The following is a 23,610-nucleotide window of genomic DNA, read 5'->3' as shown; positions in this document are numbered from 1 at the left end:
GGTTCGTCCCGGAGCCGCGCCGCCGATCCCCCTTACAGACGCTGAAGAGACGGCAGAACGGAGGTCCGGAAAGCAGGCGGCAGAAGACTCCTCAGTCTTCTTGAAGGTAGCGCACGGCAGCTGTGCGCCATTGTTGTCACACGGCTCACTGACTCAGTCACGGAGGGTGCAGGGCGCTGCTGGGGGCGCCCTGGGCAGCAATATAATTACCTTTAGTGGCAAAATAAATACATCACATATAGCCATTAAGGCTATATGTATGTATTTTAACCCAGGCCAGTTTCTTAAAAACCGGGGAAAAGCCCGCCGAAAAAGGGGCGGAGCTTATTCTCCTCAGCACTCAGCGCCATTTTCCTGCTCAGCTCCGCTGGTGAGGAAGGCTCCCAGGTCTCTCCCCTGCACTGCACTACAGAAACAGGGTAACAAAGAGAAGGGGGGCATAAATTGGCGATATTTATATATTAAGAGCGCATATATAGTAAACAACACCTTCTAGGGTTGTTTATATACATTTATAGCGCTTTTGGTGTGTGCTGGCAAACTCTCCCTCTGTCTCCCCAAAGGGCTAGGGGGTCCTGTCTTCGATTAGAGCATTCCCTGTGTGGCTGCTGTGTGTCGGTACGTGTGTGTCGACATGTATGAGGACGATGTTGGTGTGGAGGCAGAGCAATTGCCGATGATGGTAATGTCACCCCCTAGGGAGTCGACACCGGAATGGATGGCTTTAGTTATGGAATTACGTGATAATGTCAGCACATTACAAAAGTCAGTTGACGAAATAAGACGCCCGGCAAACCAGTTAGTACCGGTTCAGGCGTCTCAGACACCGTCAGGGGCTGTAAAACGTCCTTTACCTCAGTCAGTCGACACGGGTACCGACACAGATGAATCTAGTGTCGACGGTGAAGAAACAAACGTATTTTCCAATAGGGCCACACGTTATATGATCACGGCAATGAAGGAGGCTTTGCAGATCTCTGATACTGCTGGTACCTCAAAAAGGGGTATTATGTGGGGGGTGAAAAAACTACCTGTATTTTTTCCAGAATCAGAGGAATTGAATGACGTGTGTGATGAAGCGTGGGTTAACCCCGATAGAAAACTGCTAATTTCCAAGAAGTTATTGGCATTATACCCTTTCCCACCAGAGGTTAGGGCGCGCTGGGAAACACCCCCTAGGGTGGATAAGGCGCTCACACGTTTATCAAAGCAAGTGGCGTTGCCGTCTCCTGATACGGCCGCCCTCAAGGATCCAGCAGATAGGAGGCTGGAAACTACACTGAAGAGTATATACACACATACTGGTGTTATACTGCGACCGGCAATAGCCTCAGCCTGGATGTGCAGTGCTGGGGTAGTGTGGTTGGATTCTCTGACTGAAAATATTGATACCCTGGATAGGGACAGTATTTTATTGACTCTAGAGCAATTAAAGGATGCTTTCCTTTATATGCGAGATGCTCAGAGGGATGTTTGTACTCTAGCATCAAGAGTAAGCGCGATGTCCATATCTGCCAGAAGAAGTTTATGGACGCGACAGTGGTCAGGTGATGCGGATTCCAAGAGGCATATGGAAGTATTGCCATATAAAGGAGAGGAATTGTTTGGGGTCGGTCTTTCGGACCTGGTGGCCACGGCAACTGCCGGCAAATCCACTTTTTTACCTCAGACCCCCTCCCAACAGAAAAAGACACCGTCTTTTCAGCCGCAGTCCTTTCGCTCCTATAAAAAGCGACCAAAAGGACAGTCTTATCTGCCGCGAGGCAGAGGAAAGGGTAAGAAAGGGCAGCAAGCAGCCCCTGCCCAGGAACAGAAGCCCGCCCCGGCTTCTACAAAGCCATCAGCATGACGCTGGGGCTTTACAAGCGGACTCAGGAACGGTGGGGGGTCGACTCAAGATTTTCAGCAATCAATGGGTTCACTCACAAGTGGACCCGTGGGTCCTGCAGATAGTATCTCAGGGTTACATGCTGGAGTTCGAAAGGTCTCCCCCTCGCCGGTTCCTAAAGTCTGCTTTACCAACGTCTCCCTCAGAAAGGACGTCGGTTTTGGAAGCCATTCACAAGCTGTATTCTCAGCAGGTGATAGTCAAGGTACCCCTCCTACAACAGGGAAAGGGGTATTATTCCACACTATTTGTGGTACCGAAACCGGACGGTTCGGTAAGGCCTATTCTAAATCTGAAATCCTTGAACCTGTACATAAAGAAATTCAAGTTCAAGATGGAGTCACTCAGAGCAGTGATAGCGAATCTGGAAGAAGGAGACTTCATGGTGTCCTTGGACATAAAAGATGCTTATCTACATGTCCCGATTTACCCCTCACACCAAGGGTATCTCAGGTTCGTGATACAAGACTGTCATTATCAGTTTCAAACGCTGCCGTTTGGGTTGTCCACGGCCCCTCGGGTCTTTACCAAGGTAATGACCGAAATGATGGTTCTTCTACGAAGAAAAGGCGTATTAATTATCCCTTACTTGGACGATCTCCTGATAAGGGCAAAGTCCAGAGAACAGCTGGAAGTCGGTGTAGCGCTAACACAAGTAGTGCTTCAGCAACACGGGTGGATTCTAAATCTTCCAAAATCTCAATTGACCCCGACAACACATCTGCTGTTCCTGGGCATGATTCTGGACACGGTTCAGAAAAAGGTATTTCTCCCGGAAGAGAAAGCAAGGGTGTTATCCGAACTTGTCAAGAACCTCCTAAAACCAGGAACTGTGTCAGTACATCAATGCACAAGAGTCCTGGGAAAGATGGTGGCTTCGTACGAAGCGATTCCATTCGGCAGATTCCATGCACGAACATTTCAGTGGGATCTGCTGGACAAATGGTCCGGATCGCATCTGCACATGCATCAGCGGATAACACTGTCACCGAGAACAAGGTTGTCTCTCCTGTGGTGGTTGCAGACTGCCCATCTGTTAGTGGGCCGCAGATTCGGCATACAGGACTGGGTCCTGGTGACTACGGATGCCAGCCTACGAGGTTGGGGAGCAGTCACAAAGGGAAGAAACTTCCAGGGCGTGTGGTCAAACCTGGAGACGTCTCTTCACATAAATATACTGGAGCTAAGAGCGATCTACAATGCTCTAAGCCTGGCAAAATCGCTGCTTCAGGGTCAGCCGGTGTTGATCCAGTCCGACAACATCACGGCAGTCGCCCACGTAAACCGACAAGGCGGCACGAGAAGCAGGAGTGCAATGGCAGAAGCTGCAAGGATTCTGCGCTGGGCGGAGAATCATGTCGTAGCACTGTCAGCAGTGTTCATCCCGGGAGTGGACAACTGGGAAGCAGATTTCCTCAGCAGACACGACCTTCACCCGGGAGAGTGGGGACTTCATCCAGAAGTTTTCCACATGATTGTGAACCGTTGGGAAAAACCAAAGGTGGACATGATGGCGTCTCGCCTCAACAAAAAATTGGACAGGTATTGCGCCAGGTCAAGAGACCCTCAGGCAATAGCTGTGGACGCTCTGGTAACACCGTGGGTGTACCAGTCAGTGTATGTGTTCCCTCCTCTGCCTCTCATACCAAAAGTACTGAGAATTATACGGAAAAGAGGAGTAAGAACAATACTGGTAGCTCCGGACTGGCCAAGAAGAACTTGGTATCCGGAACTTCAAGAGATGCTCACGGAGGATCCGTGGCCTCTACCTCTAAGAAGGGATCTGCTTCAGCAGGGACCTTGTATGTTCCAAGACTTACCGCGGCTGCGTTTGACGGCATGGCGGTTGAACGCCGGATTCTAAAAGAGAAGGGCATTCCTGAGGAAGTTATTCCTACTTTAATTAAAGCCAGGAAAGAAGTGACCGCACAACATTATCACCGCATTTGGAGAAAATATGTTGCGTGGTGTGAGGCCAAGAAGGCTCCAACGGAAGAATTTCAATTGGGTCGATTCTTACATTTCCTGCAAGCAGGATTGTCTATGGGCCTCAAATTGGGGTCCATTAAAGTTCAAATTTCGGCCTTATCAATTTTCTTCCAGAAGGAATTGGCGTCAGTGCCTGAAGTACAAACTTTTGTCAAAGGTGTACTACATATACAACCCCCAATAGTGCCTCCAGTGGCACCGTGGGATTTGAACGTGGTTCTAAATTTTCTCAAATCTCATTGGTTTGAGCCTTTAAAATCGGTAGATTTAAAATACCTTACATGGAAGGTAACCATGCTGTTGGCCCTGGCTTCAGCCAGGAGAGTTTCGGAGTTGGCAGCTTTGTCATACAAAAGCCCATATCTGATATTCCATTCGGACAGGGCAGAATTGAGGACACGTCCTCAATTTCTCCCTAAGGTGGTTTCGGCTTGTCACTTGAACCAGCCTATTGTGGTGCCTGCGGCTACTAGCGACTTGGAGGATTCCAAGTTACTGGACGTTGTCAGAGCATTAAAAATATATATTTCAAGGACAGCTGGAGTCAGAAAATCTGACTCGTTGTTTACATTGTATGCACCCAACAAGTTGGGTGCTCCTGCGTCTAAACAGACGATTGCACGTTGGATATGTAGTACAATCCAACTTGCACATTCTGTGGCAGGCCTGCCACAGCCTAAATCTGTAAAGGCCCATTCCACAAGGAAAGTGGGCTCATCCTGGGCGGCTGCCCGAGGAGTCTCGGCATTACAACTTTGCCGAGCAGCTACGTGGTCAGGGGAGAACACGTTTGTAAAATTTTACAAATTTGATACTCTGGCTAAAGAGGACCTGGAGTTCTCTCATTCGGTGCTGCAGAGTCATCCGCACTCTCCCGCCCGTTTGGGAGCTTTGGTATAATCCCCATGGTCCTGACGGAGTCCCAGCATCCACTAGGACGTTAGAGAAAATAAGAATTTACTTACCGATAATTCTATTTCTCATAGTCCGTAGTGGATGCTGGGCGCCCATCCCAAGTGCGGATTGTCTGCAATGCTTGTACATAGTTATTGTTACAAAAATCGGGTTATTACTGTTGTTGTGAGCCATCTGTTCAGAGGCTACTTCGTTTGTGTTATCATACTGTTAACTGGGTTCAGATCACAAGTTGTACGGTGTGATTGGTGTGGCTGGTATGAGTCTTACCCGGGATTCAAGATCCTTCCTTATTGTGTACGCTCGTCCGGGCACAGTACCTAACTGAGGCTTGGAGGAGGGTCATAGGGGGAGGAGCCAGTACGCACCATGTGACCTAAAAGCTTTTTTAGATGTGCCCTGTCTCCTGCGGAGCCCGCTAATCCCCATGGTCCTGACGGAGTCCCAGCATCCACTACGGACTATGAGAAATAGAATTATCGGTAAGTAAATTCTTATTTTCAGTGAGACCTGCTGGCAACAGGCTCACTGCATCGAGGGACTAAGGGGAGAAGAAGCGAACTCACCTGCGTGCAGAGTGGATTGGGCTTCTTAGGCTACTGGACATTAGCTCCAGAGGGACGATCACAGGCCCAGCCATGGATGGGTCCCAGAGCCGCGCCGCCGGCCCCCTTACAGAGCCAGAAGACAGAAGAGGTCCGGAAAATCGGCGGCAGAAGACGTCCTGTCTTCACCAAGGTAGCGCACAGCACTGCAGCTGTGCGCCATTGCTCCTCAGCACACTTCACACTTCGGTCACTGAGGGTGCAGGGCGCTAGGGGGGGGGCGCCCTGAGCAGCAATAAAAACACCTTGGCTGGCGAAAATACATCACATATAGCCCCCAGGGCTATATGGATGAATTTTAACCCCTGCCAGAATCCATAAAAAAGCAGGAGAAAAGTCCGCGAAAAAGGGGCGGAGCCTATCTCCTCGGCACACTGGCGCCATTTTCCCTCACAGCTCAGTTGGAGGGAAGCTCCCCTGGCTCTCCCCTGCAGTCACTACACTACAGAAAGGGTTAAAAAAGAGAGGGGGGCACTAATTAGGCGCAGTATTAAAAATACAGCAGCTATAAGGGGAAAAACACTTATATAAGGTTATCCCTGTATATATATATAGCGCTCTGGTGTGTGCTGGCAAACTCTCCCTCTGTCTCCCCAAAGGGCTAGTGGGGTCCTGTCCTCTATCAGAGCATTCCCTGTGTGTGTGCTGTGTGTCGGTACATTTGTGTCGACATGTATGAGGAGAAAAATGATGTGGAGACGGAGCAGATTGCCTGTAATAGTGATGTCACCCCCTAGGGGGTCGACACCTGAGTGGATGAACTGTTGGAAGGAATTACGTGACAGTGTCAGCTCTGTATAAAAGACAGTGGTTGACATGAGACAGCCGGCTCCTCAGCTTGTGCCTGTCCAGACGTCTCATAGGCCGTCAGGGGCTCTGAAGCGCCCGTTACCTCAGATGGCAGATATAGACGCCGACACGGATACTGACTCCAGTGTCGACGGTGAAGAGACAAATGTGACTTCCAGTAGGGCCACACGTTACATGATTGAGGCAATGAAAAATGTTTTACACATTTCTGATAATACGAGTACCACCAAAAAGGGGTATTATATTCGGTGAGGAAAAACTACCTGTAGTTTTCCTGAATCTGAGAAATTAAATGAGGTGTGTGATGATGCGTGGTTTTCCCCCGATAACAACTGATAATTTCTAAAATGTTATTGGCATTATATCCTTTCCCGCCAGAGGTTAGGGTGCGTTGGGAAACACCCCCTAGGGTGGATAAAGCGCTCACACGCTTGTAAGAACAAGGGCTCTACCCTCTCCTGAGATGGCCGTCCTTAAGGATCCTGCTGATAGAAAGCAGGAGGGTATCCTAAAATGTATTTACATACATACTGGTGTTATACTGCGACCAGCAATCGCCTCAGCCTGGATGTGCAGTGCTGGGTTGGCGTGGTCGGATTCCCTGACTGAAAATATTGATACCCTAGATAGGGACAGTATATTATTGCCTATAGAGCATTTGAAAGATGCATTTCTATATATGCGTGATGCACAGCGGAATATTTGCCGACTGGCATCAAGTCTAAGTGCGTTGTCCATTTCTACCAGTAGAGGGTTATGGACACGACAGTGGTCAGGTGATGCGGATTCCAAACGGCATTTGGAAGTATTGCCTTATTAAGGGGAGGAGTTATTTGGGGTCGGTCTTTCAGACCTGGTGGCCACGGCAACAGCTGGGAAATCCACGTGTGTACCCCAGGTCGCCTCTCAACATGAGAAGACGCCGTATTATCAGGCGCAGTCTTTTCGTGGACAAGCGGGCAAAAGGTTCCTCATTTCTGCCCCGTGACAGAGGGAGAGGAAAAAGGCTGCAGAAATCAGCCAGTTCCCAGGAACAGAAACCCTCTCCCGCCTCTGCCAAGCCCTCAGTATGACGCTGGGGCTTTACAAGCAGAATCAGGCACGGTGGGGGGCCCGTCTCAATGAATTTCAGCGCGCAGTGGGCTCACTCGCAAGTAGACCCCAGGATCCTTCAGGTGATATCTCAGGGGTACAAATTGGAATTCGAGAAGTCTCCCCCTCGCCGTTTCCTAAAGTCGGCTTTACCGATGTCTCCTTCTGACAGGGAGACAGTTTTGGAAGCCATTCACAAGCTGTATTCCCAGCAGGTGATAATCAAGGTACCCCTCCTGCAACAGGGAACGGGGTATTATTCCACACTGTTGTGGTACCAAAGCCGGACGGCTCGGTGAGACCGATTCTAAATCTAAAATCTTTGAACACTTATATACAGAGGTTCAAATTCAAGATTGAGTCACTCAGAGCAGTGATTGCGAACCTGGAAGAAGGGGACTACATGATGTCTCAGGACATCAAGGATGCTTACCTTCATGTCCCAATTTACCCTTCTCACCAAGGGTACCTCAGGTTTATGGTACAGAACTGTCACTATCAGTTCAGACGCTGCCGTATGGATGGTCCACGGCACCCCGGGTCTTTACCAAGGTAATGGCCGAAATGATGATATTCCTTCGAAGGAAGGGAATTTTAGTTATCCCTTACTTGGACGATTCCCTGATAAGGGTAAGATCCAGGGAACAGTTGGAGGTCGGTGTAGCACTATCTCAGGTAGTGTTGCGGCAGCACGATTGGATTCTCAATATTCCAAAATCGCAGCTGGTTCCGACGACTCGTCTTCTGTTCCTAGGGATGATCCTGGACACAGTCCAGAAAAAGGTGTTTCTCCCGGAGGAGAAAGCCAGGGAGTTATCCGAGCTAGTCAGGAACCTCCTAAAACCGAGCCAACTCTCAGTGCATCAATGCACAAGGGTTCTGGGTAAAATGGTGGCTTCCTACGAAGCAATCCCATTCGGCAGATTCCACGCAAGAACTTTCCAGTGGGACCTGCTGGACAAATGGTCCGGGTCGCATCTTCAGATGCATCAGCGGATAACCCTGTCACCAAGGACAAGGGTGTCCCTCCTGTGGTGGTTGCAGAGTGCTCATCTTCTAGAGGGCCGCAGATTCGGCATTCAGGACTGGGTCCTGGTGACCACGGATGCCAGCCTGCGAGGCTGGGGAGCAGTCACACAGGGAAGGAATTTCCAGGGCTTATGGTCAAGCCTGGAGACATCACTTCACATAAATATCCTGAAGCTAAGGGACATTTACAATGCTCTAAGCTTAGCAAGACCTCTGCTTCAAGGTCAGCCGGTGTTGATCCAGTCGGACAACATCACGGCAGTCACCCACGTAAACAGACAGGGTGGCACAAGAAGCAGGAGGGCAATGGCAGAAGCTGCAAGGATTCTTCGCTGGGCGGAAAATCATGTGATAGCACTGTCAGCAGTATTCATTCCGGGAGTGGACAACTGGGAAGCAGACTTCCTCAGCAGACACGACCTCCACCCGGGAGAGTGGAGACTTCACCCAGAAGTCTTCCACATGATTATAAACCGTTGGGAAAAACTCGACAGGTATTGCGCCAGGTCAAGGGACCCTCAGGCAATAGCTGTAGACGCTCTGGTAACACCGTGGGTGTACCAGTCAGTGTATGTGTTCCCTCCTCTGCCTCTCATACCCAAGGTACTGAGATTGATAAGATGGAGAGGAGTAAGCACTATATTCGTGGCTCCGGATTGGCCAAGAAGGACTTGGTAACCGGAACTTCAAGAGATGCTCACGGAGGATCCGTGGCCTCTACCTCTAAGAAGGGACCTGCTCCAGCAAGGACCCTGTCTGTTCCAAGACTTACCGCGGCTGCGTTTGACGGCATGGCGGTTGAACGCCGGATCCTGAAGGAAAAAAGGCATTCCGGATGAAGTCATCCCTATCCTGATCAAAGCCAGGAAGGATGTAACCGCAAAACATTATCACCGCAATTGGCGAAAATATGTTGCGTGGTGCGAGGCCAGTAAGGCCCGATGGAGGAAATTCAACTGGGTCGATTCCTACATTTCCTGCAAACAGGAGTGTCTATGGGCCTGAAATTGGGGTCCATTAAGGTTCAAATTTCGGCCCTGTCAATTTTCTTCCAAAAAGAACTAGCTTCAGTCCCTGAAGTTCAGACGTTTGTAAAAGGGGTACTGCATATACAGCCTCCTTTTGTGCCTCCAGTGGCACTTTGGGATCTCAATTTAGTTTTGGGTTCCAAAAGTCACATTGGTTTGAACCACTTAAATCTGTGGAGTTAAAATATCTCACATGGAAAGTGGTCATGCTGTTGGCCCTGGCCTGGGCCAGGCGCGTGTCAGAATTGGCGGCTTTATCCTGAAAAAGCCCTTATCTGATGTTCCATTCGGACAGGGCGGAATTGAGGACTCGTCCTCAGTTTCTCCCTAAGGTGGTTTCAGCGTTTCACCTGAACCAACCTATTGTGGTGCCTGCGGCTACTAGGGACTTGGAGGACTCCAAGTTGCTAGACGTTGTCAGGGCCCTGAAAATATATGTTTCCAGGACGGCTGGAGTCAGAAAATCTGACTCGCTGTTTATCCTGTATGCACCCAACAAGCTGGGTGCTCCTGCTTCTAAGCAGACTATTGCTCGTTGGATTTGTAGTACAATTCAGCTTGCACATTCTGTGGCAGGCCTGCCACAGCCAAAAATCTGTAAATGCCCACTCCACAAGGAAGGTGGGCTCATCTTGGGCGGCTGCCCGAGGGGTCTCGGCTTTACAACTTTGCCGAGCAGCTACTTGGTCAGGAGCAAATACGTTTGTAAAATTCTACAAAATTGATACCCTGGCTGAGGAGGACCTGGAGTTCTCTCATTTGGTGCTGCAGAGTCATCCGCACTCTCCCGCCCGTTTGGGAGCTTTGGTATAATCCCCATGGTCCTTACGGAGTCCCCAGCATCCACTTAGGACGTTAGAGAAAATAAGAATTTACTTACCGATAATTCTATTTCTCGTAGTCCGTAGTGGATGCTGGGCGCCCATCCCAAGTGCGGATTGTCTGCAATACTGGTACATAGTTATTGTTACCAAAAAATCGGGTTATTGCTGTAGTGAGCCATCTTTTCTAGAGGCTCCTCTGTTATCATGCTGTTAACTGGGTTTAGATCACGAGTTATACGGTGTGATTGGTGTGGCTGGTATGAGTCTTACCCAGGATTCAAAATCCTTCCTTATTGTGTACGCTCGTCCGGGCACAGTATCCTAACTGAGGCTTGGAGGAGGGTCATAGGGGGAGGAGCCAGTGCACACCAGGTAGTTCTAAAGCTTTACTTTTGTGCCCAGTCTCCTGCGGAGCCGCTATTCCCCATGGTCCTTACGGAGTCCCCAACATCCACTACGGACTACGAGAAATAGAATTATCGGTAAGTAAATTCTTATTTTATCCTTCATGTCACCTGAGATAGTGACTCCTAGATCCCTTTCCTCCTCAGTAGTTCCCAGTATAGTGCCATTAATACTATATTTATCCTTTATGTCACCTGAAATAGGGACTCCTAGATCCCTTTCCTCCTCAGTAGTCCCCAGTATAGTGCCATTAATACTATATTAAGCCTTTGGATTTCTGAGACCCAAGTGCATGATTTTGCATTTTTTGGCATTTAAACTGTAATTGCCACACTCTTGACCATTCCTGTAGTCTACCTAGATCCTCAATCATTTGTTTTACCCCTCCCAGTGTTTCTACCATTTCATACCTTTGTGTCATCTGCAAAAGGCATACTTTCCACTTTATTGACATTTTGCAATGTCACCAATAAAGATATTAAAAAGCACTGGTCCAAGTACAGATCCCTGGGGTACACCACCGGTAACTTTTCCCTCCTGTGAATGCACTCCATTTACCACAACTCTCTGTTTTCTATCCTGCAACCAAGATCGTATCCAATCCCGACGCTTTCAAGTTTATGTAGCAGTCTGCGATGTGGGACAGTGTCAAATGCCTTACTGATGTCTAGATAAGCTACATCTAGGAGCCCTACTTAATCTATTATTTTAGACACCCAGTGAAAGAAAGTCTATATGATTTGTCTGACATAATCTCCCCCCAGTGAATCCATACTGGTAGGGTTCCTGTAAATTTCTGGATTTGAGATAATCTACAACTCTTTCTTTAAAGTGTTTCCATTACTTTTCCTACTACTGATGTAAGATTCGCTGGTCTGTAGTTACTTGCTTCTTCCTTGCTTCCACTTTTGTGCAGTGGAACTACCTGTGTCATATTCCAGACATGTAATTATAAGGGGTTAGGAGGTATAATCTCAGATGATAGGGAGATCAGTAAGTGTTGTAGTAACGTTATAATACAGAGTAACGTGATATAAGGGGTTAGGAGGTATAATCACACATGGTCAGTCACATGACATGTTGCTCTATGTATCTGGATGACATTCTGTATTGGGAGGTGTAATCGCATATGGTAAGTCACATGACTTGTATCGGGATGACATTCTATATTAGGAGGCTGGATAATCTCTTCCCCATGTGTTTCAGGGAAAGTTTGCCAGTCACCCATGTCCGCCCTATGCCTTGGCCTGGGCTTCTAACAGCGTTGTTGCTGGGGGCTGCGATAAGAAGTTGGTGGCCTATGGCAGAGAGGGACAAGTCATCCAAACCTTCGACTATAGCCGAGACCCGGGAGAGCGAGAGCTGAGTGCGGCGGCAGCTAGTCCCAGCGGACAGTCCGTGGTCATTGGAAGCCACGACAGGTGGGATGAATGACTGATCTGAGTGTTTCCCTGTGTAGTGTCTCCACCCTAACTGACCCATTGTCTCCTAAGGCTTCGCGTGCTGAACTGGAGCCCCCGACGGGGATTGTGGGAGGAAGCCCGACCGAAGGACATTCCCAACCTGTACAGCATCACCACCCTGGCCTGGAAAAGGGACGGCTCCCGGCTGTGTGCGGTGAGCAACCAGTCTTCTCTCTATCCTCTCTGGAATCAGCAGTCACTGGAGGCGTTATAGTATCAGAGGATGATTATTACACATTGAGTGACCAGAGCGTTATACGTATGTCAGTGTGTGTAATCCTGGCCTGAGTCACTGGAGGTATTATAGTATCAGAGGATGATTATTACACACTGAGTGAACAGAGCGTTATACGTATGTCAGTGTGTGTAATCCTGACCTGAGTCACTGGAGGTATTATAGTATCAGAGGATGATTATTACACACTGAGTAACCAGAGCGTTATACGTATGTCAGTGTGTGTAATCCTGACCTGAGTCACTGGAGGTATTATAGTATCAGAGGATGATTATTACACACTGAGTAACCAGAGCGTTATACGTATGTCAGTGTGTGTAAGCCTGACCTGAGTCACTGGAGGTATTATAGTATCAGAGGATGATTATTACACACTGAGTAACCAGAGCGTTATACGTATGTCAGTGTGTGTGTAATCCTGACCTGAGTCACTGGAGGTATTATAGTATCAGAGGATGATTATTACACACTGAGTGACCAGAGCGTTATACGTATGTCAGTGTGTATAATCCTGACCTGAGTCACTGGAGGTATTATAGTATCAGAGGATGATTATTACACACTGAGTGACCAGAGCGTTATACGTATGTCAGTGTGTGTGTAATCCTGACCTGAGTCACTGGAGGTATTATAGTATCAGAGGATGATTATTACACACTGAGTGACCAGAGCGTTATACGTATGTCAGTGTGTGTGTAATCCCTGACCTGAGTCACTGGAGGCATTATAGTATCAGAGGATGATTATTACACACTGAGTGACCAGAGCGTTATACGTATGTCAGTGTGTGTGTAATCCTGACCTGAGTCACTGGAGGTATTATAGTATCAGAGGATGATTATTACACACTGAGTGACCAGAGCGTTATACGTATGTCAGTGTGTGTGTAATCCTGACCTGAGTCACTGGAGGTATTATAGTATCAGAGGATGATTATTACACACTGAGTCACCAGAGCGTTATACGTATGTCAGTGTGTGTAATCCTGACCTGAGTCACTGGAGGTATTATAGTATCAGAGGATGATTATTACACACTGAGTAACCAGAGCGTTATACGTATGTCAGTGTGTGTAATCCTGACCTGAGTCACTGGAGGTATTATAGTATCAGAGGATGATTATTACACACTGAGTAACCAGAGCGTTATACGTATGTCAGTGCTTGTAATCCTGACTTGAGTCACTGGAGGTATTATAGTATCAGAGGATGATTATTACACACTGAGTAACCAGAGCGTTATACGTATGTCAGTGCTTGTAATCCTGACCTGAGTCACTGGAGGTATTATAGTATCAGAGGATAATTATTACACACTGAGTAACCAGAGCGTTATACGTATGTCAGTGTGTGTAATCCTGACCTGAGTCACTGGAGGTATTATAGTATCAGAGGATGATTATTACACACTGAGTAACCAGAGCGTTATACGTATGTCAGTGTGTGTAATCCTGACCTGAGTCACTGGAGGTATTATAGTATCAGAGGATGATTATTACACACTGAGTGACCAGAGCGTTATACGTATGTCAGTGTGTATAATCCTGACCTGAGTCACTGGAGGTATTATAGTATCAGAGGATGATTATTACACACTGAGTGACCAGAGCGTTATACGTATGTCAGTGTGTGTGTAATCCTGACCTGAGTCACTGGAGGTATTATAGTATCAGAGGATGATTATTACACACTGAGTGACCAGAGCGTTATACGTATGTCAGTGTGTGTGTAATCGCTGACCTGAGTCACTGGAGGCATTATAGTATCAGAGGATGATTATTACACACTGAGTGACCAGAGCGTTATACGTATGTCAGTGTGTGTGTAATCCTGACCTGAGTCACTGGAGGTATTATAGTATCAGAGGATGATTATTACACACTGAGTGAACAGAGCGTTATACGTATGTCAGTGTGTGTAATCCTGACCTGAGTCACTGGAGGTATTATAGTATCAGAGGATGATTATTACACACTGAGTGACCAGAGCGTTATACGTATGTCAGTGTGTGTGTAATCCTGACCTGAGTCACTGGAGGTATTATAGTATCAGAGGATGATTATTACACACTGAGTGACCAGAGCGTTATACGTATGTCAGTGTGTGTAATCCTGACCTGAGTCACTGGAGGTATTATAGTATCAGAGGATGATTATTACACACTGAGTAACCAGAGCGTTATACGTATGTCAGTGTGTGTAATCCTGACCTGAGTCACTGGAGGTATTATAGTATCAGAGGATGATTATTACACACTGAGTAACCAGAGCGTTATACGTATGTCAGTGCTTGTAATCCTGACCTGAGTCACTGGAGGTATTATAGTATCAGAGGATGATTATTACACACTGAGTAACCAGAGCGTTATACGTATGTCAGTGCTTGTAATCCTGACCTGAGTCACTGGAGGTATTATAGTATCAGAGGATGATTATTACACACTGAGTAACCAGAGCGTTATACGTATGTCAGTGTGTGTAATCCTGACCTGAGTCACTGGAGGTATTATAGTATCAGAGGATAATTATGACACACTGAGTAACCAGAGCGTTATACGTATGTCAGTGTGTGTAATCCTGACCTGAGTCACTGGAGGTATTATAGTATCAGAGGATGATTATTACACACTGAGTAACCAGAGCGTTATACGTATGTCAGTGTGTGTAATCCTGACCTGAGTCACTGGAGGTATTATAGTATCAGAGGATGATTATTACACACTGAGTAACCAGAGCGTTATACGTATGTCAGTGTGTGTAATCCTGGCCTGAGTCACTGATAGACATTATAGTATCAGAGGATGATTATTACACACTGAGTAACCAGAGCGTTATACATATGTCAGTGTGTGTAATCCTGGCCTGAGTCACTGGAGGTATTATAGTATCAGATGATGATTATTACACACTGAGTAACCAGAGCGTTATACGTATGTCAGTGTGTGTAATCCTGGCCTGAGTCACTGGAGACATTATAGTATCAGAGGATGATTATTACACACTGAGTAACCAGAGCGTTATACGTATGTCAGTGTGTGTAATCCTGGCCTGAGTCACTGGAGACATTATAGTATCAGAGGATGATTATTACACACTGAGTAACCAGAGCGTTATACGTATGTCAGTGTGTGTAAGCCTGGCCTGAGTCACTGGAGGTATTATAGTATCAGAGGATGATTATTACACACTGAGTAACCAGAGCGTTATACGTATCTCATACAGTGACCTCTCTCTCCCGGCTCCATGTTACCTCTCATACAGTGACCGCTCTCTCCCCGGCTCCATGTTACCCTCTCATACAGTGACTGCTCTCTGCCCGGCTCCATGTTACCCTCTCATACAGTGACTGCTCTCTGCCCGGCTCCATGTTACCTCTCATACAGTGACCTCTCTCTCCCCGGCTCCATGTTACCCTCTCATGCAGTGACTGCTCTCTCCCCGGCTCCATGTTACCCTCTCATGCAGTGACTGCTCTCTCCCCGGCTCCATGTTACCTCTCATACAGTGACTGCTCTCTCCCCGGCTCCATGTTACCTCTCATACAGTGACTGCTCTCTCCCCGGCTCCATGTTACCTCTCATACAGTGTCCTCTCTCCCCGCCTCCATGTTACCCTCTCATACAGTGACTGCTCTCTCCCCGCCTCCATGTTACCCTCTCATACAGTGACCGCTCTCTGCCCGGCTCCATGTTACCCTCTCATACAGTGACCCCTCTCTCCCCGGCTCCATGTTACCCTCTCATACAGTGACTGCTCTCTGCCCGGCTCCATGTTACCCTCTCATACAGTGACTGCTCTCTGCCCGGCTCCATGTTACCCTCTCATACAGTGACCCCTCTCTCCCCGGCTCCATGTTACCTCTCATACAGTGACTGCTCTCTCCCCGGCTCCATGTTACCTCTCATACAGTGACCTCTCTCCCCGGCTCCATGTTACCCTCTCATACAGTGACTGCTCTCTCCCCGGCTCCATGTTACCCTATCATACAGTGACTGCTCTCTGCCCGGCTCCATGTTACCCTCTCATACAGTGACTGCTCTCTCCCCGACTCCATGTTACCCTCTCATACAGTGACCTCTCTCTCCCCGGCTCCATGTTGCCCTCTCATACAGTGACCTCTCTCCCCGGCTCCATGTTACCCTCTCATACAGTGACCTCTCTCTCCCCGGCTCCATGTTACCCTATCATACAGTGACCGCTCTCTCCCCGGCTCCATGTTACCCTCTCATACAGTGACTGCTCTCTGCCCGGCTCCATGTTACCTCTCATACAGTGACCTCTCTCTCCCCGGCTCCATGTTACCTCTCATACAGTGACTGCTCTCTCCCCGGCTCCATGTTACCCTCTCATACAGTGACTCTCTCTCCCCGGCTCCATGTTACCCTCTCATACAGTGACTGCTCTCTCCCCGGCTCCATGTTACCTCTCATACAGTGTCCGCTCTCTCCCCGGCTCCATGTTACCCTCTCATACAGTGACTGCTCTCTGCCCGGCTCCATGTTACCTCTCATACAGTGACCTCTCTCTCCCCGGCTCCATGTTACCTCTCATACAGTGTCCGCTCTCTCCCCGGCTCCATGTTACCCTCTCATACAGTGTCCGCTCTCTCCCCGGCTCCATGTTACCCTCTCATACAGTGACCGCTCTCTGCCCGGCTCCATGTTACCCTCTCATACAGTGACTCTCTCTCTCCCTGGCTCGATGTTACCCTCTCTTACAGTGTCTCTCTCTCCCCGGCTCCATGTTACCCTCTCATACAGTGACCTCTCTCTCCCCGGCTCCATGTTACCTCTCATACAGTGACCTCTCTCTCCCCGGCTCCATGTTACCTCTCATACAGTGACCTCTCTCTCCCCGGCTCCATGTTACCTCTCATACAGTGAGTGCTCTCTCCCCGGCTCCATGTTACCCTCTCATACAGTGACTCTCTCTCCCCGGCTCCATGTTACCCTCTCATACATTGACCGCTCTCTCCCCGGCTCCATGTTACCTCTCATATAGTGACCTCTCTCTCCCCGGCTCCATGTTACTCTCTCATACAGTGACCTCTCTCCCCGGCTCCATGTTACCCTCTCATACAGTGACCGCTCTCTCCCCGGCTCCATGTTACCTCTCATACAGTGACTCTCTCTCCCCGGCTCCATGTTACCCTCTCATACAGTGACCGCTCTCTCCCCGGCTCCATGTTACCCTCTCATACAGTGACTCTCTCTCCCCGGCTCCATGTTACCCTCTCATACAGTGACCGCTCTCTCCCCGGCTCCATGTTACCCTCTCATACAGTGACTCTCTCTCCCCGGCTCCATGTTACCCTCTCATACACTGACCGCTCTCTCCCCGGCTCCATGTTACCTCTCATACAGTGACTCTCTCTCCCCGGCTCCATGTTACCCTCTCATACAGTGACTCTCTCTCCCCGGCTCCTTGTTACCTCTCATACAGTGACCGCTCTCTCCCCGGCTCCATGTTACCTCTCATACAGTGACTCTCTCTCCCCGGCTCCATGTTACCCTCTCATACAGTGACCGCTCTCTCCCCGGCTCCATGTTACCCTCTCATACAGTGACTCTCTCTCCCCGGCTCCATGTTACCCTCTCATACAGTGACCGCTCTCTCCCCGGCTCCATGTTACCCTCTCATACAGTGACTCTCTCTCCCCGGCTCCATGTTACCCTCTCATACACTGACCGCTCTCTCCCCGGCTCCATGTTACCTCTCATACAGTGACTCTCTCTCCCCGGCTCCATGTTACCCTCTCATACAGTGACTCTCTCTCCCCGGCTCCTTGTTACCTCTCATACAGTGACCGCTCTCTCCCCGGCTCCATGTTACCTCTCATACAGTGACTCTCTCTCCCCGGCTCCATGTTACCCTCTCATACAGTGACTCTATCTCCCCGGCTCCATGTTACCCTCTCATACAGTGACTCTCTCTCCCCGGCTCCATGTTACCCTCTCATACAGTGACTCTCTTTCCCCAGCTCCATGTTACCCTCTCATACAGTGACTGCTCTCTCCCCGGCTCCATGTTACCCTCTCATACAGTGACCGCTCTCTCCCCGACACCATGTTACCCTCTCATACAGTGACCGCTCTCTCCCCGGCTCCATGTTACCCTCTCATACAGTGACCGCTCTCTCCCCGGCTCCATGTTACCTCTCATACAGTGACTCTCTCTCCCCGGCTCCATGTTACCCTCTCATACAGTGACCGCTCTCTCCCTGGCTCCATGTTACCCTCTCATACAGTGACCGCTCTCTCCCCGGCTCCATGTTACCTCTCATACAGTGTCCGCTCTCTCCCCGGCTCCATGTTACCCTCTCATACAGTGGCTCTCTCTCCCCGGCTCCATGTTACCCTCTCATACAGTGACTCTCTCTCCCCGGCTCCATGTTACCCTCTCATACAGTGACCTCTCTCTCTCCGGCTCCATGTTACCCTTTCATACAGTGACCTCTCTCTCCCCGGCTCCATGTTACCCTCTCATACAGTGACTGCTCTCTCCCCGGCTCCATGTTACCTCTCATACAGTGACTGCTCTCTCCCCGGCTCCATGTTACCCTCTCATACAGTGACCTCTCTCTCCCCGGCTCCATGTTACCTCTCATACAGTGACTCTCCCCGGCTCCATGTTACCCTCTTATACAGTGACCTCTCTCTCCCCGGCTCCATGTTACCTCTCATACAGTGACTGCTCTCTCCCCGGCTCCATGTTACCTCACATACAGTGACCTCTCTCTCCCCGGCTCCATGTTACCCTCTCATACAATGACCGCTCTCTCCCTGGCTCCATGTTACCCTCTCATACAGTGACTGCTCTCTCCCCGGCTTCATGTTACCCTCTCATACAGTGACTCTCCCCGGCTCCATGTTACCCTTTTATACAGTGGCCTCTCTCTCCCCGGCTCCATGTTACCCTCTCATACAGTGACTGCTCTCTCCCCGGCTCCATGTTACCCTCTCATACAGTGACTGCTCTCTCCCCGGCTCCATGTTACCCTCTCATACAGTGACTGCTCTCTCCCCGGCTCCATGTTACCCTCTCATACAGTGACTGCTCTCTCCCCGGCTCCATGTTACCCTCTCATACAGTGACCTCTCTCTCCCCGGCTCCATGTTACCCTCTCATACAATGACCGCTCTCTCCTCGGCTCCATGTTACCCTCTCATACAGTGACTGCTCTCTCCCCGGCTCCATGTTACCCTCTCATACAGTGACTCTCTCTCCCCGGCTCCATGTTACCCTCTCATACATTGACCTCTCTCTCTCCGGCTCCATGTTACCCTCTCATACAGTGACCTCCCTCTCCCCGGCTCCATGTTACCCTCTCATACAGTGACTGCTCTCTCCCCGGCTTCATGTTACCCTCTCATACAGTGACCTCTCTCTCCTCGGTTCCATGTTACCCTCTCATACAGTGAGTCTCCCCGGCTCCATGTTACCCTCTTATACAGTGACCTCTCTCTCCCCGGCTCCATGTTACCCTCTCATACAGTGACTGCTCTCTCCCCGGCTCCATGTTACCCTCTCATACAGTGACTGCTCTCTCCCCAGCTCCATGTTACCCTCTCATACATTGACCGCTCTCTCCCCGCCTCCATGTTACCCTCTCATACAGTGACCTCTCTCTCCCCGGCTCCATGTTACCCTCTCATACAGTGAACCCTCTCCCCGGCACCATGTTACCCTCTCATACAGTGACTGCTCTCTCCCCGGCTCCATGTTACCCTCTCATACAGTGACTGCTCTCTCCCCGGCTCCATGTTACCTTCTCATACAGTGACCTCTCTCTCCCCAGCTCCATGTTACCCTCTCATACAGTGACTGCTCTCTGCCCGGCTCCATGTTACCCTCTCATACAGTGACCGCTCTCTCCCCGGCTCCATGTTACCCTCTCATACAGTGACCGCTCTCTCCCCGGCTCCATGTTACCCTCTCATACAGTGAACCCTCTCCCCGGCACCATGTTACCCTCTCATACAGTGACTGCTCTCTCCCCGGCTCCATGTTACCCTCTCATACAGTGACTGCTCTCTCCCCGGCTCCATGTTACCTTCTCATACAGTGACCTCTCTCTCCCCGGCTCCATGTTACCCTCTCATACAGTGACTGCTCTCTCCCCGGCTCCATGTTACCCTCTCATACAGTGACTGCTCTCTCCCCGGCTCCATGTTACCTCTCATACAGTGACTGCTCTCTGCCCGGCTCCATGTTACCCTCTCATACAGTGACCGCTCTCTGCCCGGCTCCATGTTACCCTCTCATACAGTGACTCTCTCTCCCTGGTTCCATGTTACCCTCTCATACAGTGACTCTCTCTCCCCGGCTCCATGTTACCTCTCATACAGTGACCGCTCTCTCCCCGGCTCCATGTTACCCTCTCATACAGTGACCTCTCTCTCCCCGGCTCCATGTTACCCTCTCATACATTGACCGCTCTCTCCCTGCCTCCATGTTACCCTCTCATACATTGACCGCTCTCTCCCCGCCTCCATGCTACCCTCTCATACAGTGACCTCTCTCTCCCCGGCTCCATGTTACCCTCTCATACAGTGACCTCTCTCTCCCCGGCTCCATGTTACCCCCTCATACAGTGACCTCTCTCTCCCCGGCTCCATGTTACCCTCTCATACAGTGACCTCTCTCTCCCCGGCTCCATGTTACCCCCTCATACAGTGACCGCTCTCTCCCCGGCTCCATGTTACCTCTCATACAGTGACTGCTCTCTCCCCGGCTCCATGTTACCCTCTCATACAGTGACTGCTCTCTCCCCGGCTCCATGTTACCTCTCATACAGTGACTGCTCTCTGCCCGGCTCCATGTTACCCTCTCATACAGTGACCGCTCTCTGCCCGGCTCCATGTTACCCTCTCATACAGTGACTGCTCTCTCCCCGGCTCCATGTTACCTCTCATACAGTGACTGCTCTCTCCCCGGCTCCATGTTACCCTCTCATACAGTGACCGCTCTCTCCCCGGCTCCATGTTACCTCTCATACAGTGACTGCTCTCTCCCCGGCTCCATGTTACCTCTCATACAGTGACCTCTCTCTCCCCGGCTCCATGTTACCCTCTCATACAGTGACTGCTCTCTGCCCGGCTCCATGTTACCCTCTCATACAGTGACCCCTCTCTCCCCGGCTCCATGTTACCTCTCATACAGTGACTCTCTCTCCCTGGCTCCATGTTACCCTCTCATACAGTGACCTCTCTCTCCCCGGCTCCATGTTACCCTCTCATACAGTGACCGCTCTTTCCCCGGCTCCATGTTACCTCTCATACAGTGACTGCTCTCTGCCCGGTTCCATGTTACCCTCTCATACAGTGACCGCTCTCTGCCCGGCTCCATGTTACCCTCTCATACAGTGACTCTCTCTCCCTGGCTCGATGTTACCCTCTCATACAGTGACTGTCTCTCCCCGGCTCCATGTTACCCTCTCATACAGTGACTCTCTCTCCCCGGCTCCATGTTACCCTCTCATACAGTGACCTCTCTCTCCCTGGCTCCATGTTACCCTCTCATACACTGACCTCTCTATCCCCGGCTCCATGTTACCCTCTCATACAGTGACCTCTCTCTCCCCGGCTCCATGTTACCCTCTCATACAGTGACTGCTCTCTCCCCGGCTCCATGTTACCCTCTCATACAGTGACCGCTCTCTCCCCGGCACCATGTTACCCTCTCATACAGTGACCGCTCTCTCCCCGGCTCCATGTTACCCTCTCATACAGTGACCGCTCTCTCCCCGGCTCCATGTTACCTCTCATACAGTGACTCTCTCTCCCCGGCTCCATGTTACCCTCTCATACAGTGACCGCTCTCTCCCCGGCTCCATGTTACCTCTCATACAGTGACCGCTCTCTCCCCGGCTCCATGTTACCCTCTCATACAGTGGCTCTTTCTCCCTGGCTCCATGTTACCCTCTCATACAGTGACTCTCTCTCCCCGGCTCCATGTTACCCTCTCATACAGTGACCTCTCTCTCTCCGGCTCCATGTTACCCTCTCATACAGTGACTGCTCTCTCCCCGGCTCCATGTTACCCTCTTATACAGTGACCTCTCTCTCCCCGGCTCCATGTTACCTCTCATACAGTGACTGCTCTCTCCCCGGCTCTATGTTACCCTCTCATACAGTGACTGCTCTCTCCCCGGCTCCATGTTACCCTCTCATACAGTGACTGCTCTCTCCCCGGCTCCATGTTACCCTCTCATACAGTGACCTCTCTCTCCCCGGCTCCATGTTACCCTCTCATACAATGACCGCTCTCTCCCTGGCTCCATGTTACCCTCTCATACAGTGACTGCTCTCTCCCCGGCTTCATGTTACCCTCTCATACAGTGACCTCTCTCTCCCCGGCTCCATGTTACCCTCTCATACAGTGACTCTCCCCGGCTCCATGTTACCCTCTTATACAGTGACCTCTCTCTCCCCGGCTCCATGTTACCCTCTCATACAGTGACTCTCCCCGGCTCCATGTTACCCTCTCATACAGTGACTGCTCTCTCCCCGGCTTCATGTTACCCTCTCATACAGTGACTGCTCTCTCCCCGGCTCCATGTTACCTCTCATACAGTGACTGCTCTCTCCCCGGCTCCATGTTACCCTCTCATACAGTGACTGCTCTCTCCCCGGCTCCATGTTACCCTCTCATACAGTGACTGCTCTCTGCCCGGCTCCATGTTACCTCTCATACAGTGACCTCTCTCTCCCCGGCTCCATGTTACCCTCTCATACAGTGACTGCTCTCTCCCCGGCTCCATGTTACCCTCTCATACAGTGACCTCTCTCTCCCCGGCTCCATGTTACCCTCTCATACAATGACCGCTCTCTCCGCGGCTCCATGTTACCCTCTCATACAGTGACTGCTCTCTCCCCGGCTCCATGTTACCCTCTCATACAGTGACTGCTCTCTCCCCGCCTCCATGTTACCCTCTCATACATTGACCGCTCTCTCCCTGCCTCCATGTTACCCTCTCATACATTGACCGCTCTCTCCCCGCCTCCATGTTACCCTCTCATACAGTGACCGCTCTCTCCCCGCCTCCATGTTACCCTCTCATACAGTGACTCTCCCTCCCCGGCTCCATGTTACCCTCTCATACAGTGACCTCTCTCCCCGGCTCCATGTTACCCTCTCATACAGTGACTGCTCTCTCCCCGGCTCCATGTTACCTCTCATACAGTGACTGCTCTCTCCCCGGCTCCATGTTACCCTCTCATACAGTGACTGCTCTCTCCCTGGCTCCATGTTACCCTCTCATACACTGACCTCTCTCTCCCCGGCTCCATGTTACCCTCTCATACAGTGACCTCTCTCCCCGGCTCCA

At 50.3% G+C, this 23,610-nt stretch overlaps 1 protein-coding gene across 7 annotated transcripts in view; it reads left to right on the top strand.

Moving 5' to 3' along the window:
• The window catches only part of IFT172 (intraflagellar transport 172), a 553,694-nt gene that overhangs the window by 104,660 nt on the left and 425,424 nt on the right, over positions 1-23,610 (top strand). For all 7 annotated transcript variants that reach the window (XM_063914906.1, XM_063914909.1, XM_063914907.1 and 4 more), the window contains exons 8-9: positions 11,792-12,006; positions 12,079-12,202. In XM_063914906.1, the coding sequence (XP_063770976.1) occupies positions 11,792-12,006; positions 12,079-12,202 (339 nt within the window). The remainder of the gene's footprint in view (positions 1-11,791; positions 12,007-12,078; positions 12,203-23,610) is intronic.

Source organism: Pseudophryne corroboree, chromosome 4 (assembly GCF_028390025.1).
Source record: "Pseudophryne corroboree isolate aPseCor3 chromosome 4, aPseCor3.hap2, whole genome shotgun sequence".
NCBI classification, from domain to species: domain Eukaryota; kingdom Metazoa; phylum Chordata; class Amphibia; order Anura; family Myobatrachidae; genus Pseudophryne; species Pseudophryne corroboree.
The sequence above is the reverse complement of the archived record's forward strand: the minus strand, read 5'-3'. Positions and strand labels throughout refer to the sequence as shown.